The sequence below is a fragment of the Ambystoma mexicanum genome, chromosome 2q (genome assembly GCF_040938575.1).
Source record: "Ambystoma mexicanum isolate Mex_15411 chromosome 2q, UKY_AmexF1_1, whole genome shotgun sequence".
Lineage (NCBI taxonomy): Eukaryota > Metazoa > Chordata > Amphibia > Caudata > Ambystomatidae > Ambystoma > Ambystoma mexicanum.
The window spans coordinates 651,674,436-651,691,259 of NC_090924.1; the positions used below are offsets into that span (position 1 = coordinate 651,674,436).

Here is a 16,824-nt window from a genome sequence, read left to right on the forward strand (position 1 = left end):
AATCCCAGGTTGAAAAAGAGGTCCATCGTCTTTTGTGTATTTGACAGGCATGTTTCGTAAGAATCACCTGTTATTAGCCAGTCGTCGAGGTAAGGATAAACCGGGATGGATAACCTGCGCAGGTGTGCTGCTGCCACTGCCAGTACCTTTGTAAACACCCTTGGTGCTGAGGCTTTGCCGAAGGGTAGTACCTTGAACTGATGGTGCTTGTCCTGTATTATGAATCTGAGGTATTTTCTGTGCGCCGGCAACATTGAAATATGAAAGTATGCATCTTTCATGTCCAATGTTGCCATGTAATCCCCCTGTGTGTGCAGGGGAATTACTTCCTGCAGAGTGACCAATGTAAAACCTTTGGGGCTTAACAAACTTGTTCGCTGGGCACAAATCTAGTACAGGGCGCATGGTGAGATCCTTTTTGGGTACAAGGAAGTGCACTGAATAAATACCCTTGTTTACCTGTAGAAGAGGCACAACTTCTATGGTGACCTTTTCGTGCAGGGTCTCGACTTCTTGTAGCAGGATGTGCAGATGTTCTGGTGTCATGCATCTTGCTCGTGGAGGTCTGAATTGAGGGGACTGGCCAAAATCTATACAGTTCCTGTGGGCAACGGTCTTGAGTACCCACTGGTCTGTAGTTATCCCTCCGGATCTGCGGGTCATTTTTGGCCTGAGGCCGGTGAGCCTCGAGGGGTAGAATTCCGACCCCTTCCTTTGCTACGTCGTTGGCCTCTTGGGGCATACGGGGTGGTGTAGGTGTTGGCTCCTTGGGTAGTGGACCAATTATTTCCCAAGCTGTATTGGTTCTGAGGGAAACGTTGACCACGAAAGGAACGTTTAGACCTGCTCGCTCTCCTCCGAAAGGGCCCCTGGGCGATCTGATCCAGGCTCTTGAGGGCGTCATGCTCTTTCTTAGCAGTTTCGAGCACTTCATCAACCGCCTTTCCAAATAAATTAGTCTCCTCCACTGGCTTATTTATAGAGGCTTGAGTCTCTAGTTTTAAACCAGAGTTGTGGAACCATGCATGCCTCTTTAAGAGGGTACCTTGAGCCAAGAATCTGCCAGCTGTCTCTGCTGCATCCAAAGTATTCTTAAGGATACTCTGATTAACCTGCCTGCCTTTAGCCACTGTGGAGAGCAGGCAAGCTTGCAGCGGTTCAGGGACTTCTTGAAGGCCCGCCTGTAGCATGGGCCATTCTGCATCGGCAAAGCTGGCCAACAGGGTTGTATTATTTGCGATGCGAGTGGAAAAAACTGCAGCCGCCGTGATACTTTTCCCTAGAGCATATAGCCTTTTACACTCCTTGTCAGGGGGTGCCTCCCCAATTGATAGGGGAACCCCTGCTCTCTTCCTGGTTGTTACTACCAGTGAATCTGGAGTAGCATGACCCCTGATGTAAAGGGGTCAGAGGGGGAGGGTCGAAACTATTCTTCTACCCTAGGATTTACTGCTCTAGTTAGGGCAGGCGTCAATAAAGAAGGGGCCAACCGCTTCTTGATAGAATTTAACATCGGAATAGCTTGGTTGGCCGTTGGTTTTTCTTTTAGGATGTCCTCCACAAAATCAGCTACTGGAGCAGCCTCCTGGGTAGCAATATGGAAATGTTCTGCTCTTTTCCTTAATATGGCGTTGAACGCCATTTGGTCGTCGTCCAGGGAGACTTGTCTGTCGACTGGGTGTGGTTGGGGGGTGGGGGGGATAGGTGGGGGCGGAGTCCAAGCACAAGGCATCAGGTTCCGGTGTTGGAGTAGGTGAAGGCCGAGGATCAATTGGGTCGGGGTTGTCTCCCCATCCCCAACCCTCTGTGGAGTCCAAATGAACATCCTCAGTGTAGCAAAGGGGTCTTCATCTTGATTGTATAGGTCCACAGGAACCTGCAATGAATCTTCTGTCGTCAAACGTCGAGATTTCTCCTTTAACGTCAAAGAAATCCCTCCAGTGCCTTCCGAAAAGTCCTTTTGGGGAACCGACGGTTGAGGCGTGTCCTTATATTTGTCTTTGGGCCTCTACGTGGGTTCTGATGAATCCTTCGGCTTATCCCCAGATTCGGAAGTATCCTTCGGTCTGTCCTTGGGTTTCGATGAATCCTTGGAACGTTGCTTCTGACCATCTGCCAAAATAATCCTAGCAATGCCTTCAGTAATCGCCTCAAAGTCGGAAAGTTGTAAAGTGCGGGCCTGCGATTACTTTCGGCAGAACCGTCGCCTTCTCGACCGTGGACACCTTCTTCCGATGTGCCTCGAGGGACTCCTGAATATTGGGGGCAGCGCCCTTCAATTTAGAGGGCCCAGTCGCAAGGCGCACTTGTGATTGCGGGGAGGGCTGCCGATCGGCGGGCACGGCTGAAGTTATTGGTGTGCCCGTTAGCGCTACGGACCGCTTCTGTCCCTGGGGTTGTGGCCTTAGTGTGTGAAGCCTATGCGTCTGTCGCCGGGGTATACAGTCCCCATAGAAGGACCTGTGTCTTGTCTAGTGGGGCCGGGGATGGACGACGCGCAGCGAGAATGCTCCGCCGAGAGGTCAATCGCCTCCGAATCAGAGGTCTGTTCGTCACTCAGCCCCTCGTCACAATCGGCGGTTGTGGCAGCGGGAGAACTAGACTCGGCCTGCGACATTCCGTAGGCCGCCTACCGCTTAACACATCGCTCCTTCAGTGTCTTCGGACGCAGAAGCTTGCAAGCCACACAAACCGTCTCGTCATGATTAATGGGCAAACACTGATTACACTTAGTGTTTATCCTTCCAGGGAAATTTGGCCTTACAAGAAGGACAAAACCTAAACAGAGTCCTCTCTCCATAGCAGAGGAAATAAATAGTGACAAAAGACCCAGGGAACAAAGAGGAAAGGGAAAGGCATTCTCAGAAAGGAAATGTCCACCCGACCCCACTCTACCTACTGTATTGGGCGGCCAGAAGGCCCGGCCACGGGGTCGCAAGCGCCGACCGGAACACTGTCCGTCGAAGATCCGTGGAACCGTCTTCGGCGCAGATCTGGAAACAGCTCGATGGAAGGGACGGTAGTATAATATTCAATAACTTTAATAATATACGACCAAAGGTCGAGGATGACAATAGCAATGTCTCTGGACGAGCTCCGGATAAGGCGACCAGTATGCTGGGCGGAAAAAAATCAATCTGAGGGACTTCCACGCATGAGAGATTTTGGGTACACTACACGTCATGTAGGGATAGTGTTACAGGCACGCCCATGTCGTCGTCCCCTTTCGATTCTCCAAAGACAAGATGCAATACTTGCAGTTACCACTGGATGTCGGACTACATGCACAGCATGTGATTCTAAGCAGATTAACAAGTATCAGAAACATATATTCAAAAACATTTGTTCCCATTACAACTTTCCCTCCACCCACTCCCCTGCGATCCAACTTAAACAACACTGGGTTACAAAATTACAGCATTAGGGCAAGGATTCTGAGCGCCCCAAGTATGAAGTCATTCAGGCTCTTTACATGAAGTTGGTGGTCTTGGTACCTTCTTTTCCTTCTGGAAGACCGATTATGCATACATTATTACGCCTGGCTCGCCCTTCTGAGTCTTCCACTCTTCCCTCCAGTTTCTGCACTTGCTGCTGTAGGATTTTGACTTCTCTGGAGGTGTCCTTAAGACTGGTAACCTGAGCTGCAACTTCTTTCTCTGACACACCTGGGCGTTCCGCAAGTGACCAAACATCTTGTCATAGGAGGTTTACCTCCATGCTAATGGCATCCATTTTGGACACCTATGCTATCTTCAAAGCTGTGATGGCTTCCAGAACCTGTTGGTCTCTCTTCGTGCGTGTTAGTTCGTCTTGTGAAGCTACGGTACCTGAACCGTTGTTGCCTGTTGAATTTGTAGCCTTGGTAAAGGAGTCCAGTGTAAGTTGGCGTTCTTTGCTCTTCAGAGCCTTGGATGACATGATTATACTTCAGTGTCGTTATCCTGGCTTTGTTGGTACCACACTCCGCTTACCTCGCTTCTACTGGTCAACAGGTCATTTGGTAAGGATCAATTGCTGTGCGTCCAATGAGGTTGTTGGATATCCTCTCCGGATTGGTTCGGTTTCTTCCACTGGGGTCGTGTCGGCCAGGCGGCCCCTCCGTTGGTGGGTACTCTCTATCCCAGATGTTGTGTTACGTTACATCACCATTAAGGGAGGCCGGTCTCTTACTGCTGAGTCCTTATTTGTTGCTATTTTCTTATCCGCATGTACTTTCCAGTGGGTTAGCACCACCCGGACCCAGCTCCACTTGCCAGCTGCTGTTCGTCAAGAGAAAAGCCCTTGTTGTAGTGGCCTAGTGATGCCCTTAACATTCGTATGCCGCAGGTGCACGATCGCTGCAAGCACCTGCGTGCAACCATCAATCGCTGCCTCCAGAGAAGCCCGGAGTATCAGTTATGCTCCCTCCTATTCCGGCTCCTGGACTGTATTATTCCGGGCGATACCAAACTATGCCCTGTGTTGCCCTCCCCTTCCACCGCCTATAGGGAGTGTTGGCAGGACTACTTGTCTCCATGTAGTCTTCCTGTTTGAGCCGCGTAATACGATTGCCCGTGGTCACAGCAGCTAGTACAATGCGGTGGTCGCTTAATTGTGTGTCGTTTTACTATAGTTCCTGGCTATTTCTTGCCTTTCACATGCTCTTCTGTACAGCAGTATTTGTTCTCTTGTAATGACCTGCAATCACGCCCACTTAATCCTTCAGACCGGCATTAGGTACCGAGCTTGGTCGGATTGTCCGTCACGTTATCAGCTCTCCCAGATTGATGTAATGTCTGGTGTCTCTGGTGGTTGACTTGCACAATCCTCCAGACATCTCTTTGCAGTTTCCCCGGAGCTCGAGCTAATGCGGCGTATGTTCCGTTTTGCGGCACTGTTGATTTTGATACTTTATGCAGCCTTGCTGACCGCTGCATGGACGTCTTCCCGTGTGATGGGGTGCAACACAATGCCTCTGCGTCCTCAGCAGCGATGCCGCAGGTATATTTTTCTCCTGGAGGTCAGACCACAGTAGAAACCGACAAGTAAAATGCAACGCCGGTGCACTCTTCCGGGCCGGTCTCCGTTTGCAAAGGTCGGACCGCGCTGATGCCTGGAAGCCTGTACGTTAATCTACATTGGCCAATCCTGCATTTAGTAGTAGCTGCTTCTTGTGCCGTGGGTGTGCACCGGTGGATCCCAGAGGGAGCTGGTTTTTAGCCTCAGTCGTTCACTCTTGGAGTTCGTAGCTAGCGATATTGTTCTTATAGCCTGCAACAATATAGCGGGTGCTTCTGCATATGACTTGGTCTGCGGTGGCGCCATTTTGTCTTTGTTCCTATGTCGCCGGCGGGGCCTCAGACATCTCAGCTTCAATAACTGCGTCGGTTGCAGCAAACCACAGTATGTTTACACTCGTTTATGCCTGCCTCCTTCTGACATCCATTTCAGTTTGCTGTGCAAGATGGGTCCCCCATTTCAGGCCAGGTCAGTGACGGATCACTGGGGGCTCCAAAAGGAAGCTTCTTCACAGCATGGCTGCTTAGGCATGCCCCACCCCTTATGCCCATATTTCTTCCAGTCTAACTGTTAGGGAGAATTCTCATAAATGTGCTAATTCCCTTCACCTTAGATACCCCCAGCAACTTTGCTGGATTTTGAGGACTTGATTTTTTTTTTTACCTGGAGAGAGTGTGAGCCTTTTTTCCACTCTCTCATGTATTTGATGTGCGTTTTACTCTTGTGTTCTTTGATTATGGTGTTTTAAGACAACTCCATAGGCATCATATTTTCATGTGTGTTACACAGCACCCTCAGTGCAGTAACACAGGGAAGCCTTTTAGGCTGTCCCTAGGTTTAAATACCTTCTTTGGGATAAACTACTGTTTCCCAGAGAATGTAAAGTTAAATTAACTTTACTAGTCTTTTTAAATTCCTAGACCCAGCACACACTATCTTAAGATAGAGTGCTGGAGGGGTTACCTAGTATCCCCTGTCTAGAAACTCATGTAGCAGTCAAATGCTACCCTTTACTATCGAAATGGCTGGTGACAGTGGTTTTACAACAAACTACCATGATTTATCCCGACCGCGAACACCGGTAGCTAATAATCGTGGAAGCCATGATTTCAAGATGGCGCTTGAGCCACCTTTGTTTAAACAGGTCCCGGTCCTCTGTTTTAGCCATTTCCTTTTTTAAAGGTCCTTCTAGAGTGTGTCTCTGCGCTCCAAACCAGGTTTGGTCCCTTTGTTTCTATGCCTTTGGCGGACTTCAGCACTGAAGACCGCCTCTGGCGCCTGAGTGTCTGGGGTGGGCAGGACGTGCGGGAGGTGCCCGAAACTCCCTGTGCTTAGTCTCCTAGGAGATCCAAATGCACTCTGGTGTGATTGGAGTGGCTGGCTGGCTGACTGTCCGGCAAGGAGAGCCACCCTGCTGGGTGAGTGGCAGCTAGGCTGGAATGAATGGGAGAAAACGGTTTAAAAGGCGAGTCTCTTGGACTGAAAGGCAGAGTTTGGTTTGCCGGGTGGAGCCCTGCTTCAGGTCCGAATCGCCAAGTTCACCTCGACAGAGAAGCCCCTTCAAGGACGACTTCTTCCTTTGAGTTGGTGGGACCAATCAACTCGTAAGCCACCTGGATACTATTCTTGGAGGTGGTTAGGATTAACCAGGGAGAAGGACACCAGCTTGTGTGCTTGAAGAACAGCAACCGGAATCAAAGATTTGCCAATTTGCCAGCTTTGTGAACCGTCCCCGTGCAGTGCAGGTAACCGACGTCCGCCCTCTTGTCGCCACAACTGAGGCTCAGGAATAGCAAGATCTGCATGAACTGCCAGGAACAGAGTCTTCAGCTACATCTTTTTCTTCAATATAGGGTACTGTGAAAAACCGACCGAGAGGACTCACCTCTCACCGCAAAAGTTTGTGGAACTTTGGCAACTTGCAGGCCTAGTCAACTTGTAACCCGACATACAAACCTTTTTTCCATGAACTACGTCTAAGAACCGTGGCAAAGACTTTTCCGTTTTAAATACCAGAACTGTTTTTACTTAAACAAGACACTAGCCCATTGACTTTGGCCTACCTATTGCATTGAATCAACTCCTCTGGTGAACTCAAACTATTTGCACTGTTTTAAAGTAACTAATATTTGTTTTATCAATTTATGCCTTTTTGCTCCTACTTCAATGCTATTTTTCTCCAACTTCAAGGGAGCTCAACTGCTTAGTAATCAGTATTGTAGTATAATATTTGTGTGATATTGGTTGCCTCATTTAGTGAATGCTTTATAAATGATAGTGTAATAAATTAGGAAGTGTTTTACCAAATAACCTTGAGTATAAGTGTCTATCTGAATACTTGTTATTGTGGACCTTTGTGTAACACCCTTATAAGCTCACATTCCCTCTTGAGATAAGCCTGGCTGATCAGCTCGCTTCCAAAAACTGTGTGGTACAAACTTATACCAAAGGTTGGTTTTGCTTACACCTGTAGTCCTAGTTGTGTGTAGTGGTCCCAGAGGGTACTGCATACAAATTTTGCCTAACACTAACCACTTTACACTGGCTTCCTTTCCCTGCTCGATTCACATGGTTTCATGGACAGACTCCTCCCCACCTACCATTTTGATTGGTGTTCCCTACAACTCCTTTTGTTCTTCATCTCAAGTTCCTCTAGCTGTTCCTCTTTTTCTCTTTGCTCTGTCAGTTTGCCCCACAAATTCTGTGACGCACACCCCCCCAGATTGCTCTGGAACACTGGTTACCATTCATTTTCTACTGAAACCTTCCTTATATTGCTCATATCAGTAATTGTTACCTCATGGCCGTGCTGCAAATTGAAAATAGGGCACCAAAAAATGGAGAACAATCAATATTGCAAGAGTGCCCTATAAATTCAATTTACATAAAATAAGGGCAAGGGTAGGGCGTGGCTTTGAGTGCCGGCAATGCGGACGCTTCACTGAGAGCTCAGTGTAAGCTCCGAGCCGACAACACTATCTATACTTGTTGGATCTGTAGTAGAAATCCAGGAGCAGCGGCAGAGGAAGCGGAATGCCTGCAGATCAATCTGCTCGACTTAGGGAGAAAATCGGCACCCACAATCGCTGTTAGGCCCGAAGGAAGACCAAGCTCACCACCACCAGCAGTCCACAAGATGTCGGCCGCCACATGAGGCGCAAATAGAAGATGGACCTCCCGGAGAGCCGCCTGCAGCAAGGCCGATGACCCGCCGGGAAGAGGAAACGAAGCGTAGCCTCCTCTCCTAACCCAGCTTGAAGTGACTGTGAGCGGAGGGTGGAGGGGAGGAGCCTGCGGGAGCCAGCACACCTCAACATTGCAGCATCCCGACTGACCGAGATGGACCTGGAGCTCTGCATTTGAATATATCGACTGGAGCAGGGTGATCCCTAGAGTGTTGCTGCCAGACTCAGTCTGCAGAGTTGTGGAGAGGCTCGAGAGGGCCGTTTGCCAGTAGAGGCATAACCGCGATTCCCCGTCGCACCAACAAGCGTGTCGGTCCCTGACTGTAGGGGGCAGAAGACCTGGGCCACCCTGCTGTTACAGTGGACCTTCATGAGAGGGAAAGCGAAGGGACGCAGAAGCTGAAACTCAGCACTGCAGTGAGGCGGTAGAAGTCCCTGGGTGCCCAGCAACACACCAGTCTGAAGTCCTCCCTCTGCCCCCAACCCCCAGCTCACAACACGCGCCCAGAGCGCCAAACAACTCCCTCCAGGGGCCTCCATAGAAGCGGAAGCCCATACAGCCACGCCACATACTTTTTGAGGGCTATTACAACTAAGCACCCCACCACCCCCACCTATCCACAGGGCTGCGGGGGGACCCACGGGCAAGCAACTAGCAAAGGGGTAAAGGGGCAACCCCTCAATTAAAACACACTGCCACTCTACCACGTTACTACACACAGAGAGCACTGCAACAGAGGAATAGGGGACGAAGCCAGAAAGTAGTGCACGCCTTCACTCTACTACGTTACTACGCATTGGGAGAACCCCTGACACAATGTCAAAGCAACCAAAACTCCAGAAGACAACGGACATCGCCACCATGCTACAACTACACCATAAGAACAAAAAGCCAGAATCCGGACGAGCCCTAGCTCACTCACCAGATGGACCAACGGGTCATTGGGCCACTAAAGAGGACATACAATCGATCCTGCCAGAAAGTCGGAATTTAGAAATTGCATGATGAAAATCTCGTCCAAGGTGTAGGGCCTTGATAACCGGATGGGGGAGATAAAACAAATGGTCACTGAAACGGAAAAACAAACGCTGCACCACACAGCTCAGCTGGCGGAACTACAGAGGAAAGTCCAAGCCATGGAGGAAAATAATCAGGACATGGTGCTTAAACAAGAGGACATCGAAAACACGGCCCACAGAAACAATGTCTGTATTTGAGGAATCCCAACAGCAATCACGGACCAAGCAATACAAGCTGACGTGGGCGACTTTTCCAAACTCTCCTCTCAGAATGCGACAAATTTATGTTGCTGCTAGACCGCACTCACAGCCTGCGAAGCCTCATGGGACCCACGTGGCCTACCCCCAAGACGTAATCACCCGTGTCCATTTCTTCTCCACAAAGCAAGATATTATGACCGCCAGCCGCATAAAAGGGGACCTAACCTACCAAGGTGCTCCAATACAAATCTACCAAGACCTGTCAACAGTACAAAGGCGTAGGGCTCCGAGACCCCTGGCAACATTTTTTCAAGACCGGAAAATAAAATACTGCTGGCTCTTCCCAGCAACCCTCCACTTCACCTTTGAATGCTAGTTACGCACAATGAACTCATCAGAGGAGGCCAAGGGCATTGTTTACAGGAGGTCCTTCAACCCCAGACGAAGACCTTACGAACCCATCTCCCAGGGGGGGTCCAAGAGAAGCCCTATAATCTCAACAAAACTCCTGGGCCAGAATGGCAAGTTTGGGGGGAGAGGGGGTGGGTTTTGGTAAATTCACCGAAATAAAATCATGAACAATCTCCTCAGGCTCAACCGCAGAAATCCTAACACTAAAGAACCCCAACAAGACCAGCTTTGGCTCCCCAAGATAAAACAAATGCTTAGAGCTTACAAGGTTCATCCCGGCCCTAAGAGTGCACTCACTCACCGGCCCACTGGCCGACAGGTCTAATTGGAACCTTGTCATCACCACTTGTTATGTTGTTAAAGTTGTTACAAGTTCACAAAAGTTAAAAACCCTGGTCGAAGCAGGAAGACAAGAAGACTACAGTATTAAATGGTAACGGAAAACGGCCAGAACCCAGCTCCCTTTCGATCAGTAGATAAGACGGACCCACGGTAGAACTTTCCACCTCATCAGAAGCTCCGCTTTGTAACCTTCAATGTTAGATGCTTGAATGTGTCCAGCAAACGCAAATCAATTCTGCGATGCCTCATTGACCTATCAGGCTCAGTGATCCTTCCTCCAAGAGACTCACTTGGTTCAGACCGACTTTCACTTCCTATGGCGCAGAGCCATCCCAAAACAATATCTGCCGACCAGCGGCTCCAAAAAAGGGGCCACAGCAATTTTACTGGCTAAAGACATCCCGTTCATAGAACTGGAAGTTCTCAAGAGTCCTGAAGGGCGTTATATCGCTGTTAAAGGCAAGCTGTTTGGCCAACTCTACACCCATGTCTCAGACTATGTCCCCAACGAAAAACAAGAGGCCTTCTCCACAGATTTAGAAACAAAACTCCTTCTGTTCCTCGAAGGCCACATAATGATGGGAGGGGACTTCAACGGTGTCCCAGACCCGCTGGCTGACAAATCATACCAACCAGCACCAAGAGACTTTAAATTGCCCTGTGTCTGCTTCACCTCTTTAAATTGTAGACGCCTGGAGAGTCTTACACCCGGACATAAAAGACTTTCCTTCTACTCACAAGTACACTGCACCTCCTCTCGCATTAACCTACTGTTAGCTAGCCCCCAACTGCTCTACTATACAAATGAAACACAGATAGGCGTAAAAATAATCTCGGACCATGCCCCGGTAATCCTAACAACGAGTATATAACCTAGACCCTCCTGCGAGACCTCAATGGTCCCTCTATGACCCGCTACTGAACGATATGTCACTTGAGATACACTAAGCAAAGCCATTCACAACTATTTTGCAGAAAATCGCATTGGTGCCACCTCACTCGCCACAAGATGGGAGGTGATGAAAGCGGTCATGAGGGGGGAGCTAATAGCCCACACAGCAGCCTACAAAAAGCACAGCTCAAAACTACGAGAATTACTAGAAAAAGACATAGCGTCAGCAGAGGCAATCCACAAAAAGGGCTGGTCGGCCAGAGCCATATGAATCGCCCGCAGCATGCTCGGATGACACTATGCAGAAGAAACAGCCCAAACCCTCAGTAAAACCAAACAAAGCTACTACGCCAACAGCAACAAAGCCAACTAATTCCTGGTTAGGAAACTGGCAAAAGCCTACACACTGACCCATATTACAGGCCTGAAGGACGCTAAGGGGGTAACTCAATACGCTGAAAAAGCCAAGTTACAACTAGCAACAGCACACCTAATGATCACCATGGCTGCCACCCCGTGGTCGGCAGAGCAGCAGAAACACAACATTGCGGGAGCCACCCTTCCCTGCCCCTCAGAAACAGACAGACAATCCCTAGACCTAACAATCTCAAACGAGGCAGTGGACGCTGTGATAAGATCCCTGAAACCTAGAGCCCCGGGCCCAGACGGCTTCTCGCCCAGATTTTATAAACTCTTTAATGCCTCCCTTATAGCCCCACCAACAGAACTCTCGAGTTCCTTCCGAGAGACAGCACGACAACCCCATCAATGCAAGAATCGACCACCATCCTACCGTTAAAACCTGGCAAGGACCCGAGAGATTGCGCCTCTTACAGACCCATCTCGCTTCTAAACATAGATGCAAACATATACTCCAAGGTACTAGCGAACAGATTAGCAAAGATCCTCACTGAGCTTATTGATGGGGACCAAACAGGTTTCAAAATTGGAAGAAGCACTGGGGAAATCATCAGGCGGGCACTCAATCTAGTAGAGGTGATGTCGACGGAACAGTGAAATGGCACCGCTATCCCTGGACGCAACAAAAGCATTCAACAAAGTCGTTCATGAGTCTGGTCCTTTAGGCGTTCTGCTTCAGTCCCCCTTTCGCAAAATTATACTGGCCAATTACAGATCCCTGAGAACAACCCTGAAAGTGAACCTGAGCCTATCGGCCGCGATCCCTCTCTCCTGCGGAACAAGACAAGAATGCCCTCTCCCCCCATTAATCTTCGCCCTAATAATGGAGCCGTTTGCCCAAAGACTCAACCACAACCCTGCCATCAGAGGGGTGGACATAAAAGGCAAACAATACAAGGTGTCCCTCTACACAGACGACGTAATGCTCTCGCTTACAAACAGCTACTCATCCCTACCAGAGTCCCTAGCTGAATTGAATCTATTGGAACAAGTGGCAGTCTTCTCCATCAATTACGCCAAATAAGGAGCCTTGGCGATAGGTATGTCTAACACAATAAAAGACCTCTGTCAAACATGCCCACTGGAATGGAGCACAAAAGCAATAAAGTACATGGGGACACAAATCATGGCAACCCCTAAAGGCCTCTACGCAGCAAACATCCCCTGCCTATTCAGCAGCTTGGAGACAGACTTCAACAGATGGTCAAGCCAAGAAATCTCATTGCTTGGAAGAATCACGGCTTGCAAAATGAACCGCCTACCCAGATTCCTATACGTTTGCACGGCCCAGACTTCACATTCACCCCGGGTCTAACAGCGGCTAACTTCAAGAACTGGAAACGGGTGTGGGGCTGAAGACAATTTCGCAGCTGTACGGGACCAATACCTCCTTAACCTTTGAGGAATGCAAAAGCAAATTTTCCCTAATTAAACCGACAGATCCACGTATGCGCAAATTTGTCATTGGATTTCCCAGCCGCAGACCAAACGTGAAGCCACTAGAGCGCCTCAACCAATAAAACTATCGCTACCGGAGGGTTCTAGAAGAGGACTCATCACAAGGCTATATAAATTACTACAGGAGGATATGCTAAACACACGCCCTCTGTATATGGCCCAATTGGAAACTGACCTGGGCCACCATATAGAAGACCAAACCTGGATGGACATCTGGTCTAGGAAAAGTACAGCCACCAGATGTGTTACAAACAGGGAATGCGCACTTAAACTGCTCTAATGGTGGTACTTCCCGCCAGAACGCTTACACCACTTCCTCAAGAGCTCCCTAAACCCCAAGTGCTGGAGACAATTTGGAGTTCGAGGAACAAACTTCCACATGTGGTGGGACTGCCTAGTGGTGCGAACATTCTGTAAAGAGGTGCTCCAGACCATAGAATCCATCACGCAACGTAGATTGCCAATGGACCCTGAGGTGATCTTACTGGGAACCCCGCAAACAGACTGTTACCTGAGGAAGGGACCAATGGCCAGGTTACTGACCCAACTCCTCCTGGCAGCAAAAATTACCCTAGCCCATAAGGGGAAAACATGCGAGGATCCCCTGCTGCCGCTACAGTGGACAAAGATCTGGGACATCCTGGTAGCAGAGAAGGTTACAGCAGCGGAAGGAGGAGTACTCCACCACTTTACAGACTGTTGGGCCCCCGTTCTGGAATATGACCGGGAGTTCCCGGGAATCACTTTCCAACCGCAACTGGCAAAGCTGTTCCTACGCCCCTAACAAAAAGAAACAAATTTCCAGCCTCTTTCCCGAAGCAGTCTGGTAAGAAGGTAGTAGGCCTACAGAAAAAAAGACAAGAGGAACTCTTATGGGAACTGGCTTTGTTAATTAAGTATTGTAAAGCACTGATATTACCTTGTCGCAAAACTATAAATACTCTGCTGCAACCGGTTTTAAATAAACTTGTTATAAAAAAAATAATTGCATGGGTGTGGTAGAATGAGCAACATGTGAGAAGATAAACGTCCCATAAACAATACGGTTACAGTAAGCTCTTCTGGCCTATGTAAGTGATGCCCCCACACATAGCCAAGCTACAACCACAGTAGAAAAGGCCTGCTCCTTCCAAGAACTCAAAGCAGTAAGAGTGGAATGTTCCGATCAGCAGAGGTGCCATATTTGTTTTATTTAAATCATAGTAACATAATAATAGTAAGACCCCATCAACCAACTTTTCTGTACACTTATCTCTGCATTACCTGAGGAGTAGTGATAATTACAGCTCCATCTATATGGGCAGCACTTAGATACTGTACTACTGAGAGGTGCTCATCCGAGGTGCCAGGAGGTGTATCAACAATAAGATAGTCGATTTCTCCCCAGTCCACGTCTCGCAAAAATTGTTTGATCATGCCTAAAAAATAAACGGAAGTTATTTTCTCTGGAATTCAACTTTGAGGAACGGTGGCAAAACAATTACAAACATGCATTTCAATCAACAAAACTATGCACGATAGTGACTGCAAGGTAAGAGAAACAAGTTACTTACCCCTGGTAACGTTCTTTCAGCTGGATGCTCCCCCCACGTATTCCTCATCTTATAATATATCTTCCAGCTTCAGCTGCTTTGGAATTTATTTTTGGCAGAGGGTGCTGTGCGTTGAAGCGGTTGAATCAATGTCCCTCGAGGGTATCCATCCTGGAGTCGATGTCATTGTTGGTATTTATAGCACGTGCATCGCCCGTTGGCTTAAGCTTCTTTTTTACGCCATCCTCATGCAGAGTTACCAGCCTCATTGAGTCCTAGACAGTACTAGACTCTGAAAGAACAGAGTGTAATGTCTGGAAATTCTATAGCGGAGGTAGGCTGGGTGGGGCTTTGAGGAATACGTGGGAGGACCATCCAGTCGAAAGAACGTTACCAGGGGTGAGTTACTTGTTCTTCAAATGGATTGTGTCCTCCCACATATTCCTCATCTTATGATAAACTCCCAAAGCACGGTTAGGTTTTGGGGGGGGGGGGGGGGGGGGGGGAGAGTAAGAATTTTCAGTTTCAAGATTTCTCATGGATAAGTACAAGACTGCTTTCCCAAATCATCCTGAATCCAGTCATTAATGCTTTGTAAAAGTGTGGATGGTAGCCCAAGTGGCTGCCGCACAAATGTCTTATCCGCACCCCTCTTTGAAGAGCAGAAGATGCTGCCATGCCCATAGAGGAAAGGGCTCTTAGGCCTTCTGCAGGATCTTTCCCGGCCAATCTGTAGCACTCTGCAATAGCCAGAATTATCCATCTGGACAGAGTTTGCAGAGCAGAAAATGCTTATCTTAGACAGATGTTCGCTACAAGAGACGCAGTATTGATGGAACCCCCTTGTGGGGGTCTTACCTGTGGGAAATTCAACGCCACACCCCGAAATCCTAAGGAATTCCTAGATGCATGCACTATGCAATTTTTGTTTTCGTGAAACCACATTCACGTGGGATCAGACCAAGATTAGCTTTATGGTTTCAAACATGTCCGGGGGGTGCATTGGCATGGACTACCCCTTTGGTGATCAATGCAAGTCCAATGGTCGCGTCTTACCCTGCCTTTGTTCAGACTTACGACCACTTTCGAAAGACAAGAGCTTACATACAACGCATATGAATCTTTGTTGGATATCAACCAAGGCAACTGAGATGTTCTCACATACATTTTGTGATTCAAGAGGTTGACCTCTGAAGCTGGTTGGCCGGAAACTGCTCAGTTCGCCATATTTAGGAGGGCACTCTCAGACGAGATCAAAGATGAACTGGCCTACACCCCCCGGCCACAGTCCTTGACTGACCTAATATCTCTGGATCTGCAGATAGAATTTTGCATGAAAGACGTGAAGAAAGGAAGAGATAGAGAGGGGGACTTTCGATCCCAAGACTAGTAACCCACCAGGTGCCCAAGGACATCCATGTAGCTGAAGAACCCATGCAAGTGGGATCAGCCAGAGGCCCACTAACCACAACAGAAAGGCAACGAAGGGGACAGATGGGGTTGTATATGTATTGTGGATCCCCCATGGACACCTGCTTTGGGATTGCCCAGAAGTTCCGCCTAGGAAACCAGGACACTTCAAACCCTGGTCACAGAAGGGATACTTGGTGGTATTAAAGAATCCCGATCGATTGACACGCAAGATCCAGACGAGACAGATGATCAGTTGATGGTTCTGAAATTATGACTACAGGACGAGTCCGGTTTCATCATTGGACATTGGCTCTCATCGACTGAAGAGCCGCAGGAGTGTTCATGGATGATCAATGGGCAGAGAAACATCACTTCAAGCTGGAAGACCAATCCATTAAGCAACCAGTGGAAGGTATAGATGACCGGCCTTTCAGCCTGATAACTAAGAACAAAAAGAGTTCAGATGCACATAGTTAATCACACAGAAGAAATTGTTTTTGACATAATTTGGGCAGCCCATTTTACAATCATCCTGGGTATCCCCTGGTTACGCCGACATAATCCCCAGATAAATTGGAGAGAAAACCTGGTAAAAAGTTATTCGGGCATCTGTAAGGTCCACTGTTATCCTGATAACACTCCCTCCTTGGCCAAGGTGGTACAGACCAAGGGTCCAGCAGAACCACCTTCTACCATCCAGGAACTGACTGGTTCCTACCAGGTACAACAAATACATCCAAGTCTTCCAAGACCACTAACTAAAGAACTGCCCCTGCATCAACCAGAACACTGCTCTATCGATATTTTTTCCAATGCCATAATCCCATTCGGAAGGATATACTCTCTCTATCCCTAAAAAGAAGGCTTTGCGACAGTATCTGGATGATTACCTCACAAACTGTCTCACAAGGGAATCCAGGTCTTCCGCAGGGGCTTTGTTTTTCATTCCTAA

The 16,824-nt window shown here is 48.4% G+C and overlaps 1 protein-coding gene across 2 annotated transcripts in view; it reads right to left on the bottom strand.

Moving 5' to 3' along the window:
* Positions 1 to 16,824, bottom strand: part of NUBP1 (NUBP iron-sulfur cluster assembly factor 1, cytosolic) — a 339,483-nt gene that overhangs the window by 145,298 nt on the left and 177,361 nt on the right. For both annotated transcript variants that reach the window (XM_069647833.1, XM_069647831.1), the window contains one exon: positions 14,191 to 14,345. In XM_069647833.1, the coding sequence (XP_069503934.1) occupies positions 14,191 to 14,345 (155 nt within the window). The remainder of the gene's footprint in view (positions 1 to 14,190; positions 14,346 to 16,824) is intronic.